General features: G+C 51.1%; 1 protein-coding gene and 1 long non-coding RNA gene across 2 annotated transcripts in view; one reads left to right on the top strand and one right to left on the bottom strand.

Moving 5' to 3' along the window:
• The first annotated feature begins 6,958 nt into the window (after window positions 1-6,958).
• The window catches only part of MELTF (melanotransferrin), a 25,721-nt gene continuing 11,721 nt past the window's right edge, over window positions 6,959-20,958 (top strand). Inside the window, exons 1-8 of the mRNA XM_027108209.1 lie at window positions 6,959-7,146; window positions 8,943-9,097; window positions 10,213-10,312; window positions 12,790-12,972; window positions 14,948-15,104; window positions 16,250-16,317; window positions 19,318-19,505; window positions 20,245-20,425. Of these exons, the coding sequence (XP_026964010.1) occupies window positions 7,098-7,146; window positions 8,943-9,097; window positions 10,213-10,312; window positions 12,790-12,972; window positions 14,948-15,104; window positions 16,250-16,317; window positions 19,318-19,505; window positions 20,245-20,425 (1,081 nt within the window). The 5' untranslated portion in view covers window positions 6,959-7,097. The remainder of the gene's footprint in view (window positions 7,147-8,942; window positions 9,098-10,212; window positions 10,313-12,789; window positions 12,973-14,947; window positions 15,105-16,249; window positions 16,318-19,317; window positions 19,506-20,244; window positions 20,426-20,958) is intronic.
• LOC113621271 (uncharacterized) lies at window positions 18,979-19,419 on the bottom strand. The gene is made up of 2 exons (XR_003433115.1): window positions 19,296-19,419; window positions 18,979-19,198 (listed from the first exon to the last, which is right to left on the bottom strand). It is a non-coding gene; the product is annotated as an uncharacterized LOC113621271 (long non-coding RNA).

The raw sequence follows: 20,958 nt of genomic DNA, 5'->3' as shown, positions 1-20,958 counted from the left end.
TTGATTTGCATTTCTCTAATGATTAGTGATTTTGAGCGTCTTTTCATGTGTTTATTGGCAATCTGTATGTCTACTTTGGAGAACTGTCTGTTTAGGTCTTTTGCCCATTTTTGGATTGGGTTCTTTGTTTTTTCGATATTGACCTGCATGAGCTGCTTGTATATTTTGGAGATTAGTCCTTTGTCAGTTGCTTTGTTTGCAAATATTTTCTCCCATTCTGAGGGTTGTCTTTTCATCTTGTTTATGGTTTCCTTTGCTGTGCAAAAGCTTTTGTTTCATTAGGTCCCATTTGTTTATTTTTGTTTTTATTTCCATTACTCTAGGAGGTGGGTCAAAAAGTATCTTGCTGTGATTTATGTCATAGAGTGTTCTGCCTATATTTTCCTCTAAGAGTTTGATAGTGTCTGGCCTTAGATTTAGGTCTTTAATCCACTTTGAGTTTATTTTTGTGTATGGTGTTAGGGTGTGTTCTAATTTCATTCTTTTACATGTAGCTGTCCAGTTTTCCCAGCACTGGGAAAGAGGCTGTCTTTTCTCCATTGTATATTCTTGCCTCCTTTGTCAAAAATAAGGTGACCATTTGTGTGTGGGTTTATTTCTGGGCTTTCTATCCTGTTCCATTGACCTATGTTCCTGTTTTTATGCCAGTACCACATTGTCTTGATTACTATAGATTTGTAGTATAGTTTGGAGTCAGGGAGCCTGATTCGTCCAGCTCCATTTTTCTTTCTCAAGATTGCTTTCACTGTTCGGGGTCTTTTGTGTTTCCATACAAAATTGTAAAATTTTTTGTTCTAGTTCTGTGAAAAAATGCCACTGGTAATTTGATAGTGATTGCATTGAATTTGTAGATTGCTTTGGGCAGTATAGTCATTTTCATAATGTTAATTCTTCCAATCCAAGAACGTGGTATATCTCCCCATCTGTTTGTATTGTCTTTGATTTCTTTCATCAGTGTCTTATAGTTTTCTGCATACAGGTCTTTTGCCCTCTTAGGTAGGTCTATTCCTAGGTATTTTATTCTTTCTGTTGCAGTGGTAAATGAGAGTGTTTCCTTAATTTCCCTTTCTGATTTTTTGTTGTTAGTGTATAGGAATGCAAGAGATTTCTGTGCACTAATTTTGTATCCTGCTACTTTACCAAATTCACTGATTAGCTCTAGTAGTTTTCTGGTGGCATCTTTAGGATTCTCTATGTATAGTATCATGTCATCCGCAAACAGTGACCATTTTACTACTTCTTTTCCAATTTGGATTCCTTTTATTTCTTTTTCTTCTCTGATTGCCATGGCTAAAACTTCCAAAACTATGTTGAATAATAATGGTGAGAGTGGACATCCTTGTCTTGTTCCTGATCTTAGAGGAAATGCTTTCAGTTTTTCACCATTGAGGATGATGTTGGCTGTGAGTTTCTCTCTGCATCTTAATTATTACTAATATGTGATTAACAGAAATCTAATTCTAGTGCAGTGTACTCAAAGAATCTGAACCAGAGCTGGGCCCCGACTGATTGGTTTGACCCTCAACATTTTTGCATGTGGATGGCACACTCAGCCTTGTTGGTCTTTTCCATTCTTATTGTAATATGACTTATTTCTCGTGTGTGTTTTCAAAACAAAATTAGGTCATGCCTTTAAACCGGTTCTAGACTAAACCTTAGGAACTACTTGGTGTTTACCCAAAGTAGGAATAAAGTACTCGAGCATATAATCATCCCTACTTCTGCTATTTAGCTGTTAATGACAAATTTCATTTGGACAGTTTTTAACCACAGTAGAATGATTTTTTTTTAAACTATACAGAAGTCAGTGTGCAAAGCAATTAGCATGTGAAACAAGATATAGTGAATTTGCTGGTGGAAGGAAAGATTAGAACAAGTGATGTAATCTTTCTTTAGGATGTATAAAATTAGGTTCATTTACCTCACAGATGGGAGGGCTAAAAACAAGAGAAAGGTCCCATATGTTCCACACTATAAATCTCTACAGAAAGGTTTTCTAAGTCTTGTGAGAGGCATTTGAACAAAAATATCTACTTCCCTAGTGGTATTTAAGACTAGAAAGGATATCTCTTGATGATAGGTCCATTTCTTTCTCTGAAAGTTCAGTACTTGGTTCAGATCTAGTTTATCTGACATTCCTCACTACTTCCTTACTAGGAAAAAGCTTTACTAACCTTTTAACTATTTTTCTACCTGTGGCTAATAATAGTTGTATTTAATAGAATATTCTTTCCATCACCCAGGTTTTTAATTTTAGTGCTGCTTGACATTCTCTTCCTCAAATATCCAGTCACTAGATACTACTGATTCTTCCTTAACATCATATTTTTTCTTGCTGTCATTTCCATTGTCATCACTGTAATCCAGGTCCTTAACCCACCCTCACCCCCAGGCCTGAATTATTGCAGTGGCCTCTTAAATCATCTCCCAACCTCTAATCGCTTCCTTGCTAATCCAGTCTGTCAGCCACCAGATGACTTTTCCTAAGATGCAGCTTGCATTGTGCATCTCCTCTCCTGCATGACCTTCATGGGTACTAAATCCAAACGAATCAATTGACCTGCATATATAGTTCCTGGAACGTAATATGTGGTCAATAAATCACCTACCTCCCCAGTCATCTTTAGTCACACACCCCCTGCAGTGCTTGTCTTGTGGCTGGTGGTCATGCAGATTCTTACTGTGCTGATTGTTGTGTCCTCCCCACCCAAGTCCCCTCATCAAGACTCTACCTCTCTTCAAGACCCACCCTAAATCCCTCCTACAGAAGCCTTCCCAGTTATAGCCCTTGATGCCTGAATTCCTGCAGTACTTATTGGGTGTCCACTTAATACTGAGCGTGCACTCTTTGTGCTGCCTTTACAGATTAGGTGGCCTTCACCTTGTATTCCTCTGCCCCAGTGAAGTGCCCGGGGCAGGTGATCAGGGCACACAGCTCCTCTACTTGTCCAGAGCCTGCCAGCCTCTGTACAGCATGGTCATCTTCACTGCTGTGGTTTTTAATGGGCTGAAAACAGACTTGTATAAGTGTTGGCAATGACTTCATTTGCAAATTGGTAGAGTTGGGGGCATGGAGTAGGGGATGAGAATGGATAAAAAGGTCTGACTATAAATCTCTAAATTAGCTAAAAGTTTTTGTTTAATTATAGTCCTTTCCTTTCTGGTTCCTGGAATAACCATCTCTCTCCCTGAACATGCTTTGTGACATTTTTTGTATAAATTTTATCTTTCTTGTGCATATGTTTTCATTATAAGTCATCTGAAACCTCCTCGGAAGTAGCTGGGTATGAATAATTTCTCTGAAAGTCTTATTGGAGCCAAATATAGTCTTCTTGATTTTATTCTTTAGCCTCCCTTTATACTGGTTTCCACTCAGATTAAATCTTATATTCAACTAAATAGATGGAGATTTCTTAATGGCTTTAAACCTGTATCTCCAGAGTTAATCTTGGAGCCTTCTAATCTTCTTCTGAATTTTAAAGTCTGGACTGCAAGGAGAATTTTCAGGGGGAAAAAAAAAACTTCTGTGGTTTGATAATTAAAATAATAAACTGAGCTCCAGGATGAGAGACCTACCCTTGAATGCAGGTCTGACACCTGGTGGAGCGTTTTCCACCCTTCATTTTACCCATCTCTGAGGAAGAAGCATTTTCTCTTTTCCTTTGAAGATCACCCTATGCTTGTCCTCCTGGTCTTATTCCTCATATCTTCTTCCGTTACCCTCTTTTCCTGTACTGTTATTCTCCTTCCTCCATGGGCTACTTGTGCTCTGACTATATGATCAAATTTCTCCTATACTATAAAAACTTTCCCTTGACCCCAAATCTCCTGAAAACAACCCCTCTTCTCTTCCTTTCCTAGCCAAATATCTTGAAAGAGACACACTGTCCACTTTTCACTTAAATAATATTTATTGAGTGTCTACTTATCCCAGACATGATGCTAGACATTGGGAATGATGGCAGACAAGACACCACCCAGGCTCTTGTGGAGTTCAGCCTCCTGTCCAAGGCTCAGCCCTTGCCATGCCACTGAAACAGCTCAGACAAAGCTTCTGGGGACCTAGTCCCCAAATTCTGTGGCTCTTCTCAGCATCCCCCTCCATCAGTACGAGACACCTTAACAATGAGTAGTAACGTCCTCAAACCTAATAGCTCACACTTAGAAATCATCCTCCCTGTTCAAGGCCCTGTGATGAGTACAGAGAATCTGCCTTTGAAAAGCTTACACATAGAATATCATGTAGCCCAAATACACAGGGCTTCCCCTAAGTCCAGTTTCATAGGGAAAATACTTTTAGAGAGGCAAAAGCTTTTATTCACAAAACTTGCTTAATATGCCTACCATTGATCTCAATATACAAATTCAGATGTATTAAACAGCAAATACTTGGGGAGTGACATCAGTAATATCCTTTTATAACACATTTACTGCTTCAAATGTTCACCATTCCTGATTTCTCTGTGCATACCAGCCCTTCCAAGTGTCCCCCCGAATAAAAATTGTCTGGACTTTTTCTTAGTCATAGGCCTGAAAACCCATAGAAATAGAAAAATACAAATTATGGTTTGTTGAAATGAAAAAATATGAATTTTCCTAAGATTCTGGGTAAAAGAATTGTTCGCATTTTGCTGTCTCGTTAGCCCCCATATCTGCCAATACAGGTTCTCTGCTCCCTGTCAAAGGCCCCCTCTTCTTTCTGAGTCCCCAGAGGCTATCTTTAGTGTGTTCCACCCAACAGCATCTGCTACTGTTCCTGAGTTCCATGACAAGCAAGCTCCCAAATCCTTGGAGAACCAGAGCTGTGTCTTTGGTAGAGAAGAGCTCTCTGTATTTCGTATTATGGAATAGGGTCAGGAGGTCCCAAAGCATTGTTGCTTAGGCCCCAACATCTTACGGAAGTGTTAGTGAAACCAGTTCTTATATTTTTTATACTCTCCCTCTAACCTCAGTATGAGTCCAGAATGGGGACCAAACTATCCTCAGTGCTTCTGCCCTCTATAAGGCTATTCCTGGGTTAAACTACTCTCGCTGCATCCCACCCACTCCTCTGATTCACCCAGGTATGTCTGCACCCCAGAAATAGGATCCAGGCTCAAGCTGAGGCAGAGTTCCCCATTACACACAGGTATCAATACAAAGCTATGTCCATGCTAAGGCCAGGCAAATGGGCCTGATGTAGAAGCCCCTGGAGCCCAGCAGCAGCAAGTTCCCTGATGAGCCACAGTTGAGGAATGACTCCTGAGAGATAGGGAAAGGACCCGTTGTGAAAGAGCTCACCCAAGCTCTTAGCTTGTAGCTGTTTGACTCCTTATCGATGTCACCAGGAATTTTACTAAAGGAACGACTTAATGAACACAAATCCTGCCAGTAACTTCTGGTTGTTCCTGAGTGTGACAAACTGAGCCTCTTCATCCTCATGGGGTGAGGCTTGCTAAGGACACCTATTTATTCCATCCCCTTAGGACAAGCCATAGCCCTTCTGCCAGGGCCACCTACTATCTATTCATGCAAATTAGAAAGAGGTGCCCCTGCTTCAGATGGATCCAGCTGGGGATGAAAACACAGCTTCCACCAAACATGCCCCCCTCAGATTCTCCAGAGCAGACAGCTATTGGGGGAAGAAGAATGGCACATCAGCGCCATCATGACCTGCCTTTTACAGGGGAAACAAGCCCAGAGAGGAGAACGAACTTGCCCAAGGTCACACAGTGAGTCAGTAATAACAAGAGTACAGCTCAGCTCTCCTAAAGCCCAGCCCATGTAATGTCCACAGATCATCTCAGGGTGTGATAAGCAACAGTTTCATGGCCCAATCGGAGGACCCAGGGCTCCCTTCCCCAGAGAGCAGAGCAGGCTCAAGGACTGACAAACCCAGACCCAAGTTCCCTTCGCTCTCACTCAGTGTTCTTTTTACACATGTCCTCTACCCAAGACAGGGAGGAGCTCATTCCTGGGTACTCATGGGGGTGGGGGAGGGGTTGCAATGACAAAAGATGAGGACATAAATGGATCACTGAGTGACCGTTTCTGCAGTCCAGTCCCCTCGTCCCCAGTACACATGGAGAACTGCACTTCTGGTCTACATAGAACAGTGCTTCTTAAACCCTGCTGTGCACTAGAATCTAAAACACAGATTGTTGATTGTCTTCCCCTAAATTTTTTGATTCAGTGGGTCACATGTGGGCCTAAGAAGCTGCATATCTAACAAGTTCCCAGGTGATGCTGATGCTGCTGGTTTGGGGACCACACTTTGAGAACCACCAGCCTAGTCCATCTTTGGTCTTCTTCCCATCCTCCAAAGCATGATGGAATGAGCGAGGCTCTGCGGGAGACCTGGGTTCCAGTTCCAGCACTGTCACTGACTAAATATGTGACCCAGGGCAAGTCATTTCCTGTCTCTAAGCCCAAAGAGAGGCAGTGAGTTACCCCCACTGGCAGCTCCTCCCCAGTCAGAACCACATCAACCTGGGTTCACCTCTGTAGCCCCAGATCCTTTGTACAATCTGTGCTTGAAGAGATGCTGGTGAATGGATTTGATTGCCTTCGAGCTTCCTTCCAGCTCAGGCCCTAGGATTCTGACCTCTTCTTTCCAAATCTGAACTTTTCCCTCTCCAGTTGGACCAGATATTTGGGATCTTTCTAGGACAAGAGGAGGGGAGGATGTTCTGGAATTCAGGGCAGATTGTTGAGGTGAGAGAGCCCTGGAACACCCGTGAGCTGGGGGAATCAGGCCCCAGACAGCGGATACCTTACTCTCAGAAACAGCTGAGCGTGTGTGTCCAGGCCTAGGAGCATGGGGATCAAGAGAGGCCTGCGGTTAGACTCAGCCCCCGCACCGGCACAGACTCCAGCAGGGGGCGCCAAAGAGAAGCGTAAGGCCAGTCCGGTCAGCGCCCAGGTGTCCAGTCGGGGGTGGGCGGGTGCACGTTAGGGGCGTGGACACCGCCAAGGCACACCCCGGCCGCACTTAAGGAGCTGAAGGCCCGTGCCAGGGAAGAAGGAGGAAGAAAGCTCCGGCTGCTGTTGACCCACTTGGACCCACACCTAGACAAAACCCGCGCCAAACCCAGCCCCAGCTAGCTCTAGACTGCGCCATGCGGGGCCCCAGCGTGGCTCTGTGGCTCATCCTGGCTCTGCGCACTGGTGAGACCCCGCCGCCCGGCCCTGGGAGTAGGAGCTGGGCCGGGGGTCCTGGAGTTCTCCAGACACACACACACCCACCCACCCACCCAGGAGGGTCCCGCGGGCTGGAAAAAGTGTCCTGAACCTTTGTCTCCCAGGAAAGGGGGAAGGCTAGAAAGGCGCGAGGCGCGCAGAAGGACGAGGGAGGGAACGAGCACTGACCCGGGCAGACCAGGATGTCTGGAGGGCTTCTTGGAGGAAGGAGAGGCGCGGGCAGAGGCGTGGAGGGGAGAGGCCTGGAGTGTCGGGTTGGGGGGGAGGTACGGAGGGTGAATGCTCTTGATGGGCGAGGAAGCCCAAGGAGGGTTTGGGAGCCAGAACGGCTCTACTTCTCCTGAGCCCCGTGAGGAGGGAGGCGGGAGAATATTCGGAGGGGAGGAGGAGAGAGATACTGCCCAGGAGAGGGCTCCAGGGCGCCCTGCATGGGTGGGGGGTGGGAGGCGCAGACCGGGACTCCTCGCGTCAGCACGGGCCGCTCCCAAGGCAGTCACGGTCCCGGACGCTGAGACGTGAAGCCGGACCTCCGGGAGAGGCCCGCGGGGATCGCGGGAGGAGGCTGCTGAAAGGATGGCTTCAAGCCACCGCTCTGACCTCGCCAGTACAAAAAATGGACCTGCCACCCCGGTCCGGGCCCGGCAGTTGCTAGGCCTACCAGGGTGCAGCCTTGGAGCACTGGAGAGGGCGAGGGCACCCCCACATTCCAGGGGGCCCCCCGGAGCCAGGGGAGGCGGAGGGGGCCAAGGGGAGGCTGTGGAAGAACCGGCAGTCTTGACCCTTGGGGTGGGGATGGAAAACACAGTCTGCCTTGAGAGGGTCCCTGGAGGGTAGAAATGGACCCAAAGCCTCAGGCTTCCCAGGAGCACAGGCATCCCTGGCAGGGCTGGCTGGGAGGGTGAGTGGTGGAGGAGCTCGGGTCTGCAAAGGCAGCAACCTCAGGGAGCTGGGCACCACGTCTGCTGGGCCCCCAGGATCCCCAGATCACCGGACCCAAGAGGGTCCCCATCAGGAGGAGGGGCCTAAGAGGCAGTCCACTGAGGACCTTGTGTCCTGGCTCTACAGAGGTTTACTTACAACGCAGAAGGTGGTTTCCTCATCTGCTTTCTCAGATGACAAAACAGGCTCAGAGAGGTCAAATAGGTTACCTGAAGTCACCAGCTGGAGGAGCAGGAACTTGAACCCAGCCTGCTGACTCCTCACCCTCCCCTTGTCAGGGGCCTGGCACTGTGCCCACAGAGGGTAGGTCTGCAGGGGGCATAATCACAGATGCTCCAAAGGGTGCAAGGCTCCTCGAGGGCAGCCACAACCACTTCCCAGTCTCAAGTCCCAGTTCATGAGGGCCCAGGGACACCACTGAGTGAGAAAACCCAGTCCAGCACCCTCTTGCTGGAGACACACAGACCCAAGAGGGGCAGGAAACAGCCAGTGTTCCTTCCACCCACCAGGCTGTGCTCCAGGCCAGGGAGGGGCGGGTGGGGGAAGCCCAGCTGCTACCTAGGGAAACCCTCCCTGGCCTATGCAAAGGGCCCGGCTCTGAGCCGCGCTGGGCAAGTGCAGGGAGTGCATGGCCCACGCACAGCTTTGCCAGTGAGCCCGGCCCCCTCCCAGCCTGTGACGCCTCTTTGTGCCCCAGTACCCCACAGTGAGAGGGCAGGGTTGAGGCACAGGACTGGCTATACATGCTGATGGGACACATGGGCTGGGGCTGCAGGAGCCGGGCCTCACTGTTCTTGCCCCCATCCCCCCCACCCCGTCCCCAGCACTCGGAGGGATGGAGGTGCGATGGTGCACCATCTCAGACCCGGAGCAGCAGAAGTGCAGTGACATGAGCAAGGCCTTCCAGCAAGCCAGCATCCAGCCCTCCCTCCTGTGTGTCCAGGGCACCTCGGCTGACCACTGCATCCAGCTCATCACGGTGAGTCCTCTCCCTTCCGCTCTGCACAGACGAGAGGGCTCTGACTCAGGAGGGAGCGCACAATAGCCTCATTCACCGGGAAAGGCTCCGGAGTCCTCCCCACCGCCAGGGCCCGGTCGATAGGATCTCCTGAGTTTCCCCCGCAACAAGGGCCAGCTTGTTTCCTGCCCAGGCTCTGGGAGGCCCAGGGAGGGCCCTGCTCAGGGCACCGGTGGTGAAAGGTGTCTGAGAGGCAGAGTTTCCCTGCACAGAGCCCCTCTACATGGGGGACATGACCCGCCCCACCCAGGGGAGCCCAGACAGCAGACCCCTCCGTGGCCCATGGCAGTTACTCACTCCTCCTTGGAGTTTTCCAGAACTGGGCTTGTGTGTTTTCTGGGGCAGGAGGGACAGGGCCAGCAGTCCTGGGTGGGTGCATGGTGGGTGGGAGAGCTGTTCTGAGGGGCAGGAGATCTGCTAACTGGCACGGACTCAAGAGGCAGGACTTCAGTACAGGACAAGGTGTGGAGAGAAGCATCAGGGGCAAACACAAGGGGACCTGGGTTTTCATTCCAGTTTAGCCCCTGGTGCGCCCCCAGAGCTAATCCAGTCACAGTCCATGTGGCCAAGGGCTTGGGCCAGGCTCCACCGTGAGGGTGGAAACCAATTATGTTGAAGTATCATTTTACCCGTGGACCCCATTTGTGTTTTAAAACAAAAAGGAAACCATTGAAGAGGATATGTGTAGGATTCGATCTGCATCTTAGAGAGAAAACCCAAGAAACAGGAGAGTAGCAGAGGCAGGGGGTTGAGAAACAAGAAAGTGAGGGAGGCTCACTTTTCACTACTTTTCATTTTGTGCTATCTGATTTTTAACTATGTGTAGTCCTATAGCGTTAATATTTTTTAAATAACGTAATTATAAAAACAAGGTGAGCCCTTGGTCCTGGTCGGCGGAGACACCTAGGCCCTGGCAGGGAGGGGCCTGAGAGGCTGAGTCGAGACAGTGCTCCCAGGCCAGATGAGGAGGACCACGTGGACCTCCAGGGCTTTTCAAGGGCCCTGAGCAGGTGTCCCTGAGCTCCTGGCTGAGTGCCCCTGGGGCCAGGCTGCACTGACCCACCTGTTCCCAGCAGGCCCGGGAAGCTGACGCCATCACTCTGGACGGAGGAGCCATTTACGAGGCGGGGAAGGAGCACGGCCTGAAGCCCGTGGTGGGCGAGGTGTATGATCAAGGTCAGAGGGCCAGGTGGGAGGGGGCCGGAAGGAGAGAGGAGCTCACTCAGCAGTATGTCCTTGCTGGGCCCGGCCCGACCCTGCAGCCCCCTAGCTGGTCAGTAGTCCTGTCCCCAGAGCCGGGGGTGCCAGAGACACGAAGGGCTGACCTGAGTTTGTTCTTCCTCGTGGGGAGCCCAGCAGCCCCCTAACCGTCACCCACAAGCTCTTACTGAGGGGCTACCCCATGCCTGGAGTAGTGCGGGGCATGATTGCCAGGTGAACGAGGCATCAGTGATGCCCAGCTCCCCGCACTCTCCAGTACCCTCTGTCAGATGCAGCGTGGAGTGGGGATGGGGCCAGACAGGAAGTGGTGACTAGGAGCTGCAGAGCCCCATAGACCAAGAAGGAATCCCAGTTCTGCCCCTTCCTGTCATTTTGTGTGACCTTGAACAACTTCCACTTCCTTGACCATAAAATCAGGATAGTGGTCCCTGCTGTGTCACATGGATTAAATGAGCCAGTCTGTGTGTACCTGACACATGGTGTGTGCTCAGAAATATGCATTTCTTTGCCCCAGCCCTGCACTCACACCAGACATGCCTCTGGCACAGCCTGCCCTTTGGAGACCCACCCCTCGCCTCTACCTGTCCAGTGCATAGCATCTGCCACAGCCCAGCTCAGCTGTCACCTCCAAAGAGCTCCCCTGAGCCCTCCCACCCCTGCAGAGGGCCTCTCTTTCCTGCTTTCCAGAGCACTGACTCACTCCACAAGGTCCTTTCCCCTCTGTCTGTTTTTTTTGTCCTCACCACAGCGAGTCCCCTGAGGCAAGCCTGGTCTTCGTCCTTGTATACCCCTGGTGCCTGGTACCCAGCACAGGGCCTCACTTGGTCACCTGTTGAATTGATGACTGTCAGATGACACAGGACACAGTCCAACCCTGCAAACCAGCCAGGCTTTCCACTCAATGACCAGAAACAGCCCTGCCTCGTGGGCCCCAAACACAGCTCTTCCTTTTTAATTAATTCAGCACATTCATTGAGCAGCTACTACATGCCAGGCATGAGCACAGAGCAGTTAGCAAGAGAACCCATTCCTGCCCTCCAAGAGCAAGAGTCACATAGTAAATAAGCACCAAAAACTGTAGTTACAAATGTGCTGGGTGCTGTGAAGGAAGGAAGGGCCGTGAGGGGGAAGATAAGGGCCGTGGAAGACCGGCTAAGACAGAGCAGATGGGAGGGCTTGTCTGGAGAAGTGACATTAAAGTTGCACTCTGGGGCTTCCCTGGTGGCGCAGTGGTTGAGAGTCCGCCTGCCGTTGTAGGGGACACGGGTTCGTGCCCCAGTCCGGGAAGATCCCCCATGCCGTGGAGTGGCTGGGCCCGTGAGCCATGGCCGCTGAGCCTGCACGTCCGGAGCCTGTGCTCCGCAAGGGGAGAGGCCACAACAGTGAGAGGCCCGCATACTGCAAAAAAAAAAAAAAAAAAAAAAAAGTTGCACCCTGAAAAGTGTCCCAAGTAGAAAAGAGCTTGGTGAGTTCAAGAAACTAGAAAGAGAGTGGGGAGTCAGAGGGTGGGACCAGACAGGCTGCTTAGGTTGACAGGGGCCAGGCTCAGGGGTGCAAGAAATAACACTGGCTTGGTTTTCTAGAACTCAGCTTCGTTATGATCATGGGCATCGGACCACCCCCGGGCAGTCGTGTACATGCCTGTGTGTGATGGATGCCCTCTGGTCATCAGTCCCATAGCGGAGTCATCCCTGTCTTGTCTGAATGGCCTCTTCCAGGCAACCTCTGGCCCAGGGGAATCTTTTGCAAGGCTGTAGACCCTGGCCCACCGACATGCACCCCATTCGGGTCTTGAGAGATTTGGGACCAAATCGTTCATGTCTCTCTCCTTCTCTGTGTGTGTGTGAGTGTCTGTGTGTCTGTGTGTCTCTGTGTGTGTGTGAGTGTCTGAGTGTCTGTCTCTCTCTATCTCTACCCCTGCGTCCCTGGCCCAGCGCTGAGAAATCACTTTTTCTAATCTGAGGGAAGTCCCTGCCCTGCTCCCAACCACTCTTCTTCCCATAATGTGATACCATCCCCTCACACCCTCTAAGTTCTCCTAAGGGGCTAGACTTCTGGAAGACGAAAGACTTGCAGGCTACTTCTGCTTTTGGTCTGGCTACAGAGCTCCCTTGATGTGTGCAAACGTAGACCCAGCTGAGTGCCAGCTGGCTGGGAAGGACAAGGGGGAAATTAATGAATGAATTAACATCTCAAGATAATAGCTAACGCAGAGGCTGGAGGGGGCGGGGTCTTGTGATACAACACGTGGATTGCACCCACTTGCTCTCTTGGTACTGGAATGCCATGCACACACGCACGTGCACATCCACATATGTGCATGCATGCACACATGCATCCGTGCACACCCTCGCACCCTTCTCCCACAGCCTTCCCGGGCAGGGTCCCAGCCTCCTTCCCACCCTCACTCCTCTCCTCTCCCCTCCTCCTAGAGGTCGGTACCTCCTATTATGCCGTGGCTGTGGTGAAGAGAGGCTCCCCCGTGACCATCAACACCCTGAAAGGCGTGACGTCCTGCCACACGGGCATCAACCGGACGGTGGGCTGGAACGTGCCCGTGGGCTACCTGGTGGAGAGTGGCCGCCTCTCGGTGATGGGCTGCGACGTGCTCAAAGGTGAGGGCTTGACCGCCAGCGGCTTCTCCCGCAGGGGCTCTGCATTTCCCCTCGTGGGACAGCCTCCCTCCGGGCTCAACTTCACTGCGCCTCCTTTAAGGGGCAGCACAGCCACCTCCCCTGGGCCTCCCCGGACCCCTCGTCGACGGCATCACTCCCTCCTGTCCGCTGGCCGGCCTGCTGCTGCCCCCACTTACATTTCTGCCTGGCTGGCTCCTCCAGGCACTCAACACTCGCTCACTCCTCCCGGGGCCCCCAGCACAGCCAAGCACAGGCCCTGCAGGCCCACCCCACGGGAGGCGGCGAATCGCCCAGGAGCACCTCTCACCTGGTATAGACATGGTTGCCATGGCCACGAATGTGTCCTTAGCTTTACAGGGTCAGAAGCCGTATTTTTTCAGGACCCAAGCAAGCTGCGGACCTGCGCCCAGAAACTCACAAGTGGCTAATCAGAGACCCACCATTGACTCGCAGGTGGTGAGAAGAGGGCCGTCCTGCGAACAGCATGTGCCCCGTGAAAGTTGAGTGAGGGCAGGAGGTGCTGAGGGGACCTGGCTGGGAGCCCAGGGCCCTGGTTCTGGTGACCTGGACAGAGGCCCATGCTTTGGGCCTCTTTTCCTGGCCACCCGCTGGCCACCCAGCTGTGTCAGTCTGAGGTGGCCCCTGACACATGACCACCTTCTCAAACTGCCCTCTTGGGACCACACCACCCCTTGAGGAGAGTTTCAGGCGTCCCCAAACCCCTCGTTCCTGAGTGTGCTGCTTCCTGGTTTGCTCCGCACATAGGCAAGCACCCGGTCTTTCAGAGCCCAGACTTTGCTGTGGGTACATGTGAGTTGACACCCTGGCTCAGCATGACCTGCCCTCAGAAAGATTACTCTACACACTGAACTTCAGTGTCCTCACCTGTAAAATGGGGAAATTAACACTTACTCCAATGCTGTGGCGTTGGGAGGACTGGGGTAATCTCCACAACATCTTTGCAGAATGCACGGCACAGGGGCTGTGCTCACTGCAGGGACCTGCTGTTATCATGAGCTCAGCTTCCCTCCCTCCCGGTCACTGTGGTGCACACTCACGTGATGCATACACACACACACAAACCCACACACGCACATACACGTGTGCATACGTGCACGCGTACGTGGGCACACCCATCCGTGCAGGCACAGACCCACACACTACACACATGCATGCTGCCCCCACCTGCACACACACATACACGTGGATGCTCTCCCCCCGTACAGCACCGCGCACAAGGGCCTGGAAGCCATGTCCTCTCAGACGGCGCCCAGCTGTGGGAGGTTTACCAGTCATTTGGCACATTTATTAAATGTCCACTCCCCTGAGAGGATGCAGAAAGACCAAGGAAGGAACCTGCCCCGGAAGAGCTTGGTTTAGCCGAGCACAATGCAACTGGCTCACCCTACGTGGCACTAGGGGGTCCTTGGGCACAGGATAAATATTTGCCAGGAGGGTGGACTCGGGGCCTGGGTGCTGGCAAGGGCCCCAGAATCCTGCAGATCCTGAATTTGTCCCCAGCCAGGCCTCCTTCTCTGCTGTTTCCCTCCCCTCCCTGTGTTTTGAGAAGTGTAGTCTATAAAATTAATTATACTCTTTAAGTAGTCATTTATTTCCCTACTTTCACTGATTACACATAACTCCTTCTGAAATGAAACCCTCGATGAGAACACTATCTGGTTGATAGTTGTCCTGTGTGGCCATTTGGGGGTAAACGTTTGATCCCCCCGAGCCATTTTTAAATAGCAGTAGTCACTCTCCGACGCCCACACTTTTGTGGCCCCCGTCTGGGAACCACTGAGCAGATCCAGCGCTGCGGTTTTGCTCAGACTGAAGCCTGGGGAGTTGGGGAGCCCAGCCCTCCTGACTCCAACCCGAGTGGCCTGAGCACTCCCCGGAGGGTGGGGCAGGGTCTGATGCTGTGTGACTGACCCCTTCTGTCTCTTTCCCACAGCTGTCAGCGACTACTTTGGGGGCAGCTGCGTCCCCGGGGCAGGAGAGACCAGTTACTCAGAGTCCCTCTGTCGACTCTGCCGGGGCAACACCGCTGGGGAAGGGGTGTGTGACAAGAGCCCCGTGGAGAGATACTACGACTACAGCGGGGCCTTCCGGTGAGAGGGGCTGGGACGGGGCCACAAGCGCAGGGGAAAAACACCTCGGCCCAGGGAGGGCCCCTGGGGGAGTGGCGATGTCAGCTGCCTCTCATCAAAGCACCCTTTATATAGTCCATGTGGCTGGTTAGTTTAAAAACCTCAAACTGGTATATGCCAGGTGGGATTTGCTCATAAAATCAACATGTTTGGTATATTTAGAGAAGTAAGGGCTCAGAGAGAAGAAAATGGCCCAAACAGCCTTTGGCTGCTCCCAGGTCCCCGTTCTGGTGTCTGAGACCTGGAGGGAGGATGCTGGAGTGGGGGTGCATGGGGGGACCCGCGAGGCTTCATGCTCAGGGCTGGCCTCTCTCTGCCCCTGTTCAGGTTGGCACTTTAGAGCAGCCCTCCATGGAGACAAGAGAGTCTCTAACTGCTTGTGGTGCACTTCCATCTGTCCACAAAGGAGGAAACACTCGATGGGGGCTGGCATGGGAGTCTCCCAGGTCCCTCTGATGGCCCTGGCCACAGTGTTTCCACCTGGAACCCGAGAGCCTGCTGGGGCCCCATGCCCCAGGGTGTAATAAGGGAAATGCAGTTTGGGGCACAGAGAGAAAAACAGTTCTTGGTCCTCCAAGCCAGAGAACTCTCACCACCCCATCTCTCCTGGTGTCATCCCCCGAGTCCAGTCCCTGCTTGTTTGCTGGCTGTAGGGACCCAGGCAGCCCCTTTGCCTAGTAGGCCCTGACCTGCCTCCGTCCCTGGGCAGTGACAGATAGGGGATCCACAAAATCCTTGTCCCTTCCACTCAGGGTTTTTGGTATGACCTCGGGAGTCATCTTCAACACATCCTGAGTGTTCAGGCTGCTGACCAAGCAGCTGCCTTATGATCACCTGCTCCTTTCAGGCCCCAAGCTCAGCTGTACAGGATCTATACGGATTCTAAAGGGTCTCTCCCTACGGGAGCCACTTTCTCATCCCCACTTTACAGGCGATAGAGGCTAGGAGGGCTCCACAACTTGCCAGAACCACACAGCCAACAAACTGGGGAACTGGGACCCAGGACAGCATGACTGTGAAACCCGTGCCCGCCATGACCCCAACCCCACGCCCAGGCCAGACCTCCCGAGGTGGAGGATGGCAGCTCATTGGTTCCACCTGCGCAGGTGCCTGGCAGAAGGGGCGGGGGACGTGGCCTTTGTGAAGCACAGCACGGTGCTGGAGAACACAGACGGTGAGTGGAGAGGCTGCCCCCAGCCGCGGATCTCAGGGCCCATAACCCTCCCTGACAGAAAGAAAGAGGTGGGGCTCACCCATGGAGCTCAGCTGCTCTGCGGGCAAGGGAACCGGCTGAGCTGCTCTGCCCCGCTCTGATACGTTTCTGGCCTTGGGTTCCGTTTCCGTGTGAAGATTCTGCTTTTGAAGAAAAAAAGTTTGCAAACCTCTGCACTAGCTGTCATCTACTGTCCCTTCCAGCCTTTGTTCCTTTTCCTGAAGAAGCCATCCCTTATCCCTGGACGAGGACTTGTTAAAAGATGGGTTGGTGTTAGGTGTCGATCCATTATACCATTGTCATTTTAAAATTTTTAGATTTTGAAATAATTGAGCTTTAGAAAAGTTGCAAGAATAATTCAAAGAAGCCGCATTTATTCTTTATCCAGATTCCAGCTTTGAGCATTTGCCACGTGGAACTGATCATTCTTTCTGTACGTGTGTGTCTCTCCGAACCACCTGAGAATATGTTTGCCCACATCACACCCTTTAATACTTTAGTACGTCTCCTAAGAGCAAGGTGATGTGGACCTCACCACACTGCGGTTACCAAATTCAGGAAATGTAACACAGACACAATATTTAAGCTACAGTCCATGTTCCAGATTCACCAACTGTCCCAATTCTGTCCTTCGTAGCAATTTTTTCAGGCCAGGGCCTGATCTTTCATCACACATGGTATTTAGCTTTTAAGTTGCTTTAGTTTCCTTTAACTTCGAACAGTTTCTCAATCTTTGTTTTTAGTGACATGGACATTTTTGAAGAGTCAGGCCGGTTATTTCATAGAATGTAGCCTAATTTGGATTTGCCTAAGAATCTTCTAGTTTTTTTTTTTAATTGAGGTATAATTTACATAAGCAAAATGCACCCTTTTTGAAGTACTGTTCTATGAGTTTTGCCAAAAACATACTGTTGTATAACCACCACCACAATCAAGATAGTGACTGTGGCAGACCTTTCACCCCAAAAGTTCCTTCATACCCCTTTCTGGTCAATCCCTTCCAACCTCCTCCCTGATGCCCACCAGTCAGACTTTTGTCTCTACAGTTTTGCCTGTTCCATAATGTCTGATCATTGCCTTTTTTTCTTTTTGCGGTACGCGGGCCTTCTACTGCTGCGGCCTCTCCCGTTGCGGAGCACAGGCTCCGGACGCGCAGGCCCAGCGGCCATGGCTCACGGGCCCAGCCGCTCCGCGGCACGTGGGATCTTCCCGGACTGGGCACGAACCCGTGTCCCCTGTATCGGCAGGCGGACTCTCAACCACTGCGCCAGCAGGGAAGCTCTGGTCATTGTCTTTTTTAAAGAATCATTATCTCTTTTTTTGTTGTTAATCTTTCCTTTTAAATCAGAAGGTCCATCATGTAGTCTGACATTCATGAAGGCAAACAACATGAACCAGATTTGAGAAAAAACTGATCTGAAAAAGGAGACCAGATTGTCTTCAGAGCAGGACGATCCTATGATGAGTCAAGCAAACGAGAATTTGGAAGATGGAGAAAGAATTAGGGGTGTATTGGGTTAAACCCATCTCTTTTAAAATGTTGAGGATAGTCTAAGGAAACCTAAGGAAGTAATTTTTTAAAGAGTTGTCTTCAGGCAAAAAGGTTGGTAAGAGGAAAAGACTGGAATTGACATAAATGTTCAAAGTAGTGAAGTAATATGGTTTTTTTTTTTTTAACATCTTTATTGGAGTATAATTGCTTTACAATGTATGTTAGTTTCAGCTTCACAACAAAAAGTAATATGGTTTTAATTGTCCCTAGTGAAGAAAAACAGGAGTGGCAGATCAAAATACCTAAATGATGCATTTGTCTGGAGGGAAGGCCAAATGATCCCTTGGAGCTCTATTGCAAAGGTTTTGCAGCAGTTTATAAATAGAGGAAAGTTGGGGAGTGGGGAGAGAATGACACTGAGTAATTGTTGAGAGTGCTATAAATTACCATGCAGTCATTAAAAATGACCTTTATGGACTTTTCCAAACTATTACTTTCTTGGTTTTCTGGTTTATTTTTAAATAGTGAATAGAGTGTTCATGACCCCACAAATTTATCTTTTTCCCTCCTATTTTCTAGCAGAGGTTTTTCCTACTCATTTTAAAATTTAAAAGTCATTAAAATATTGTTGTGTAGGGCCATCTGTGGTATGTGTTATTGCATGACTTACAATCCTTGAAATTCGTCTTCTTAATATTCCTATTTGGTGTTGATAGTCACTCTTATAAATGAGTTTTATGGAAAGCTTCCAGTAATGTGGAAAAATATTTTTAAATAAGTCGGATGCAAAACTGCCTATCATGTATGTCCTTAACCATATTTAAAATAGTTAGAAAATAGAATAGAAAAAAGGACATGGAGGAAAAATACCAAAGTATTAATAGCTGGAGTTGTGGCTGAAGCTTTGGGAATTTACCCTCTTCTGTCTGGGCCACGGTTCTGGTGAATTCTGTCGGGGTTTGTTTCCACCATGGCGCCCCCGTCCCCTGCCCTCTGCTCAGGGCTAAGTTTAGTGCCAGACGGCAGTGGTGAACTCCTGACACATTTCTCTCTCTCATCCTAAGCTTCTCTTACTTTCTTACTCTTTTTACCTTTAATGAGCAGTTCTGTTTATATATATTGTGTTATCGTCAGAGATCTCAAATCCATTTTATTACTAGAAATTGGTGACACATAAAAAAGGTAAGTGAATAGACACAGTCCACAGAGACACCTGGTTTTGTGCGGTGCAGCCACCAAGCTCCTCTTCATTCTAAGTTCTGGTCTCACCTCCTGGTGCGGTTCTGGGTTCTCACTTCTTGGTGTGGCTCTGGTTCTCACCTCCCGTAAGGGTTTCTTTTCACTGTGGGTCTGTGGCCATGAAGCCCTTAAGCTCTCCCCAGACTCCCTCTCAAGGGCCCTCCCTGATGTCCCCACCAAGCCCCACCCAGGACAGGAGTTGGCTCACCACAGGCTTCCCATCTTCCCAGGGAAAACCCTGCCCTCCTGGGGCCAGCCGCTGCTGTCACAGAACTTCGAGCTGCTGTGCCGGGATGGCAGCCGGGCTGATGTCACTGAATGGAGGCGATGCCACCTGGCTCGGGTGCCTGCTCATGCCGTGATGGTCCGGGCCGACACAGATGGGGGTCTCATCTTCCGGCTGCTCAACGAAGGCCAGGTGAGTTCAGGGCACCCCACACAGTTTCTTAGGGTGATGCTGGACCTTCTCGTCTCTCACCGGGGTTGGAGCTCAGAGCCATCCTGGGGCTGGGCCAGCCAGACTCGGAGGGCCAGGACCCCGAGGCCCTGCCCTGGGACAGACCCCAGCTGGGGAGCCAGACCTCTGGGGCGTTCGACCTCAGGCCAACTCAGAGTGAAGAAGGGACCAACTGGGCCAGCTGGCAGCGAGGAGGGCTGGCCAGAGTGGGGAGACCAGGGGGCTCAGGCACCCCTCAGAGAAAGTTCCTGGTATTTGTGGCTCTTAAAACCAAAATCAGAACATATGAGCAAATAAACAAAATGACAAAACCAATAAATGTCAAAGTATACCATTCATTAAGTGTGGTGAATAATGTTTTGCTGAAACCGCTGCTTACGGGAGCAGCAAGTTTCTGCCCGTGGGCCACACCAGCCCTAGTTAGTCTTGTTCATCCATATCGCCGATGCTCAGCCCCACTGCTTGTGCCGAGTATCGTCGCACACCTGGGCCACGAGCCACGCGTTCAACCGGCTGAGTAGGAGAAGGCAGAATGCACCGGGGGAGCACAGGGCAAGGAGGGAGGTGGTGCGCCCCCTGGTCCTCAGAGTGGGCGCCTGGCCTGAGAGCCCAGGAAGAAGGAAGTGGTGGCTGAACTGGGAGGAAAGGGTTCACCCCTGCAGCTGCTCACCAGCCCACACCCCGACCCCTTGACACACAGCGCCTGTTCAGCCACGAGGGCAGCAGCTTCCAGATGTTCAGCTCTGAGGCCTACGGCCAGAAGAACCTGCTGTTCAAAGACTCTACCTCCGAGCTGGTGCCCATCGCCACACAGACCTATGAGGCGTGGCTGGGCCGCGAGTACCTGCATGCCATGAAGGGTCTCCTCTGTGACCCCAACCGTAAGTCCAGCTGTCTCTTCTCCCGCCGGCCCTCGCCTGACCGCAGGCGTGGCCAGGCCTTCTGGAGAGGTGGCCAAAGGAGGACACTCACCCCAGAAGGTGTGTGTGTCTCTTGGCCTCGATGGGAACCTGTTGCTTCCACCTTCCTGCCTCTGGCGGTAGGGGAAGAAGACTCTGGAGTCGCATGGCCTGCTGTACCCTGGAAACCCCACCTGCTCCAGGGGGTGGGGTCCAGACCCGAAGGGTCTCCTTGCCCCTCCATACAGAATGTGTCAAGTCCTGTCATTCTCCCTCCACGTGCCTCACTCCCCCTCACCACGTGGCCACGGCCCTGGTTCTGGCACTGTCTCTCTCCTAGACCCTTAAAGTAGTCTACAAATGGCTTTTGCATCTATCCCCCGCCCCCACGTATCCACCACCTACAGCCAGGGAGATGGTATGCCAGGCCTGAGCTGTATATACGACAGCCATGATCTGCCTCAAGCATCCTCACAGCCCCTTGAAAGAGGTTCGGTGGTCCCCTTTCTGGGTAA

This window comes from Aethalodelphis obliquidens, unplaced genomic scaffold (genome assembly GCF_003676395.1).
Source record: "Aethalodelphis obliquidens isolate GAN/ISIS:26980383/991018 unplaced genomic scaffold, ASM367639v1 scaffold1, whole genome shotgun sequence".
NCBI lineage: Eukaryota > Metazoa > Chordata > Mammalia > Artiodactyla > Delphinidae > Aethalodelphis > Aethalodelphis obliquidens.
The sequence above is the reverse complement of the archived record's forward strand: the minus strand, read 5'-3'. Positions and strand labels throughout refer to the sequence as shown.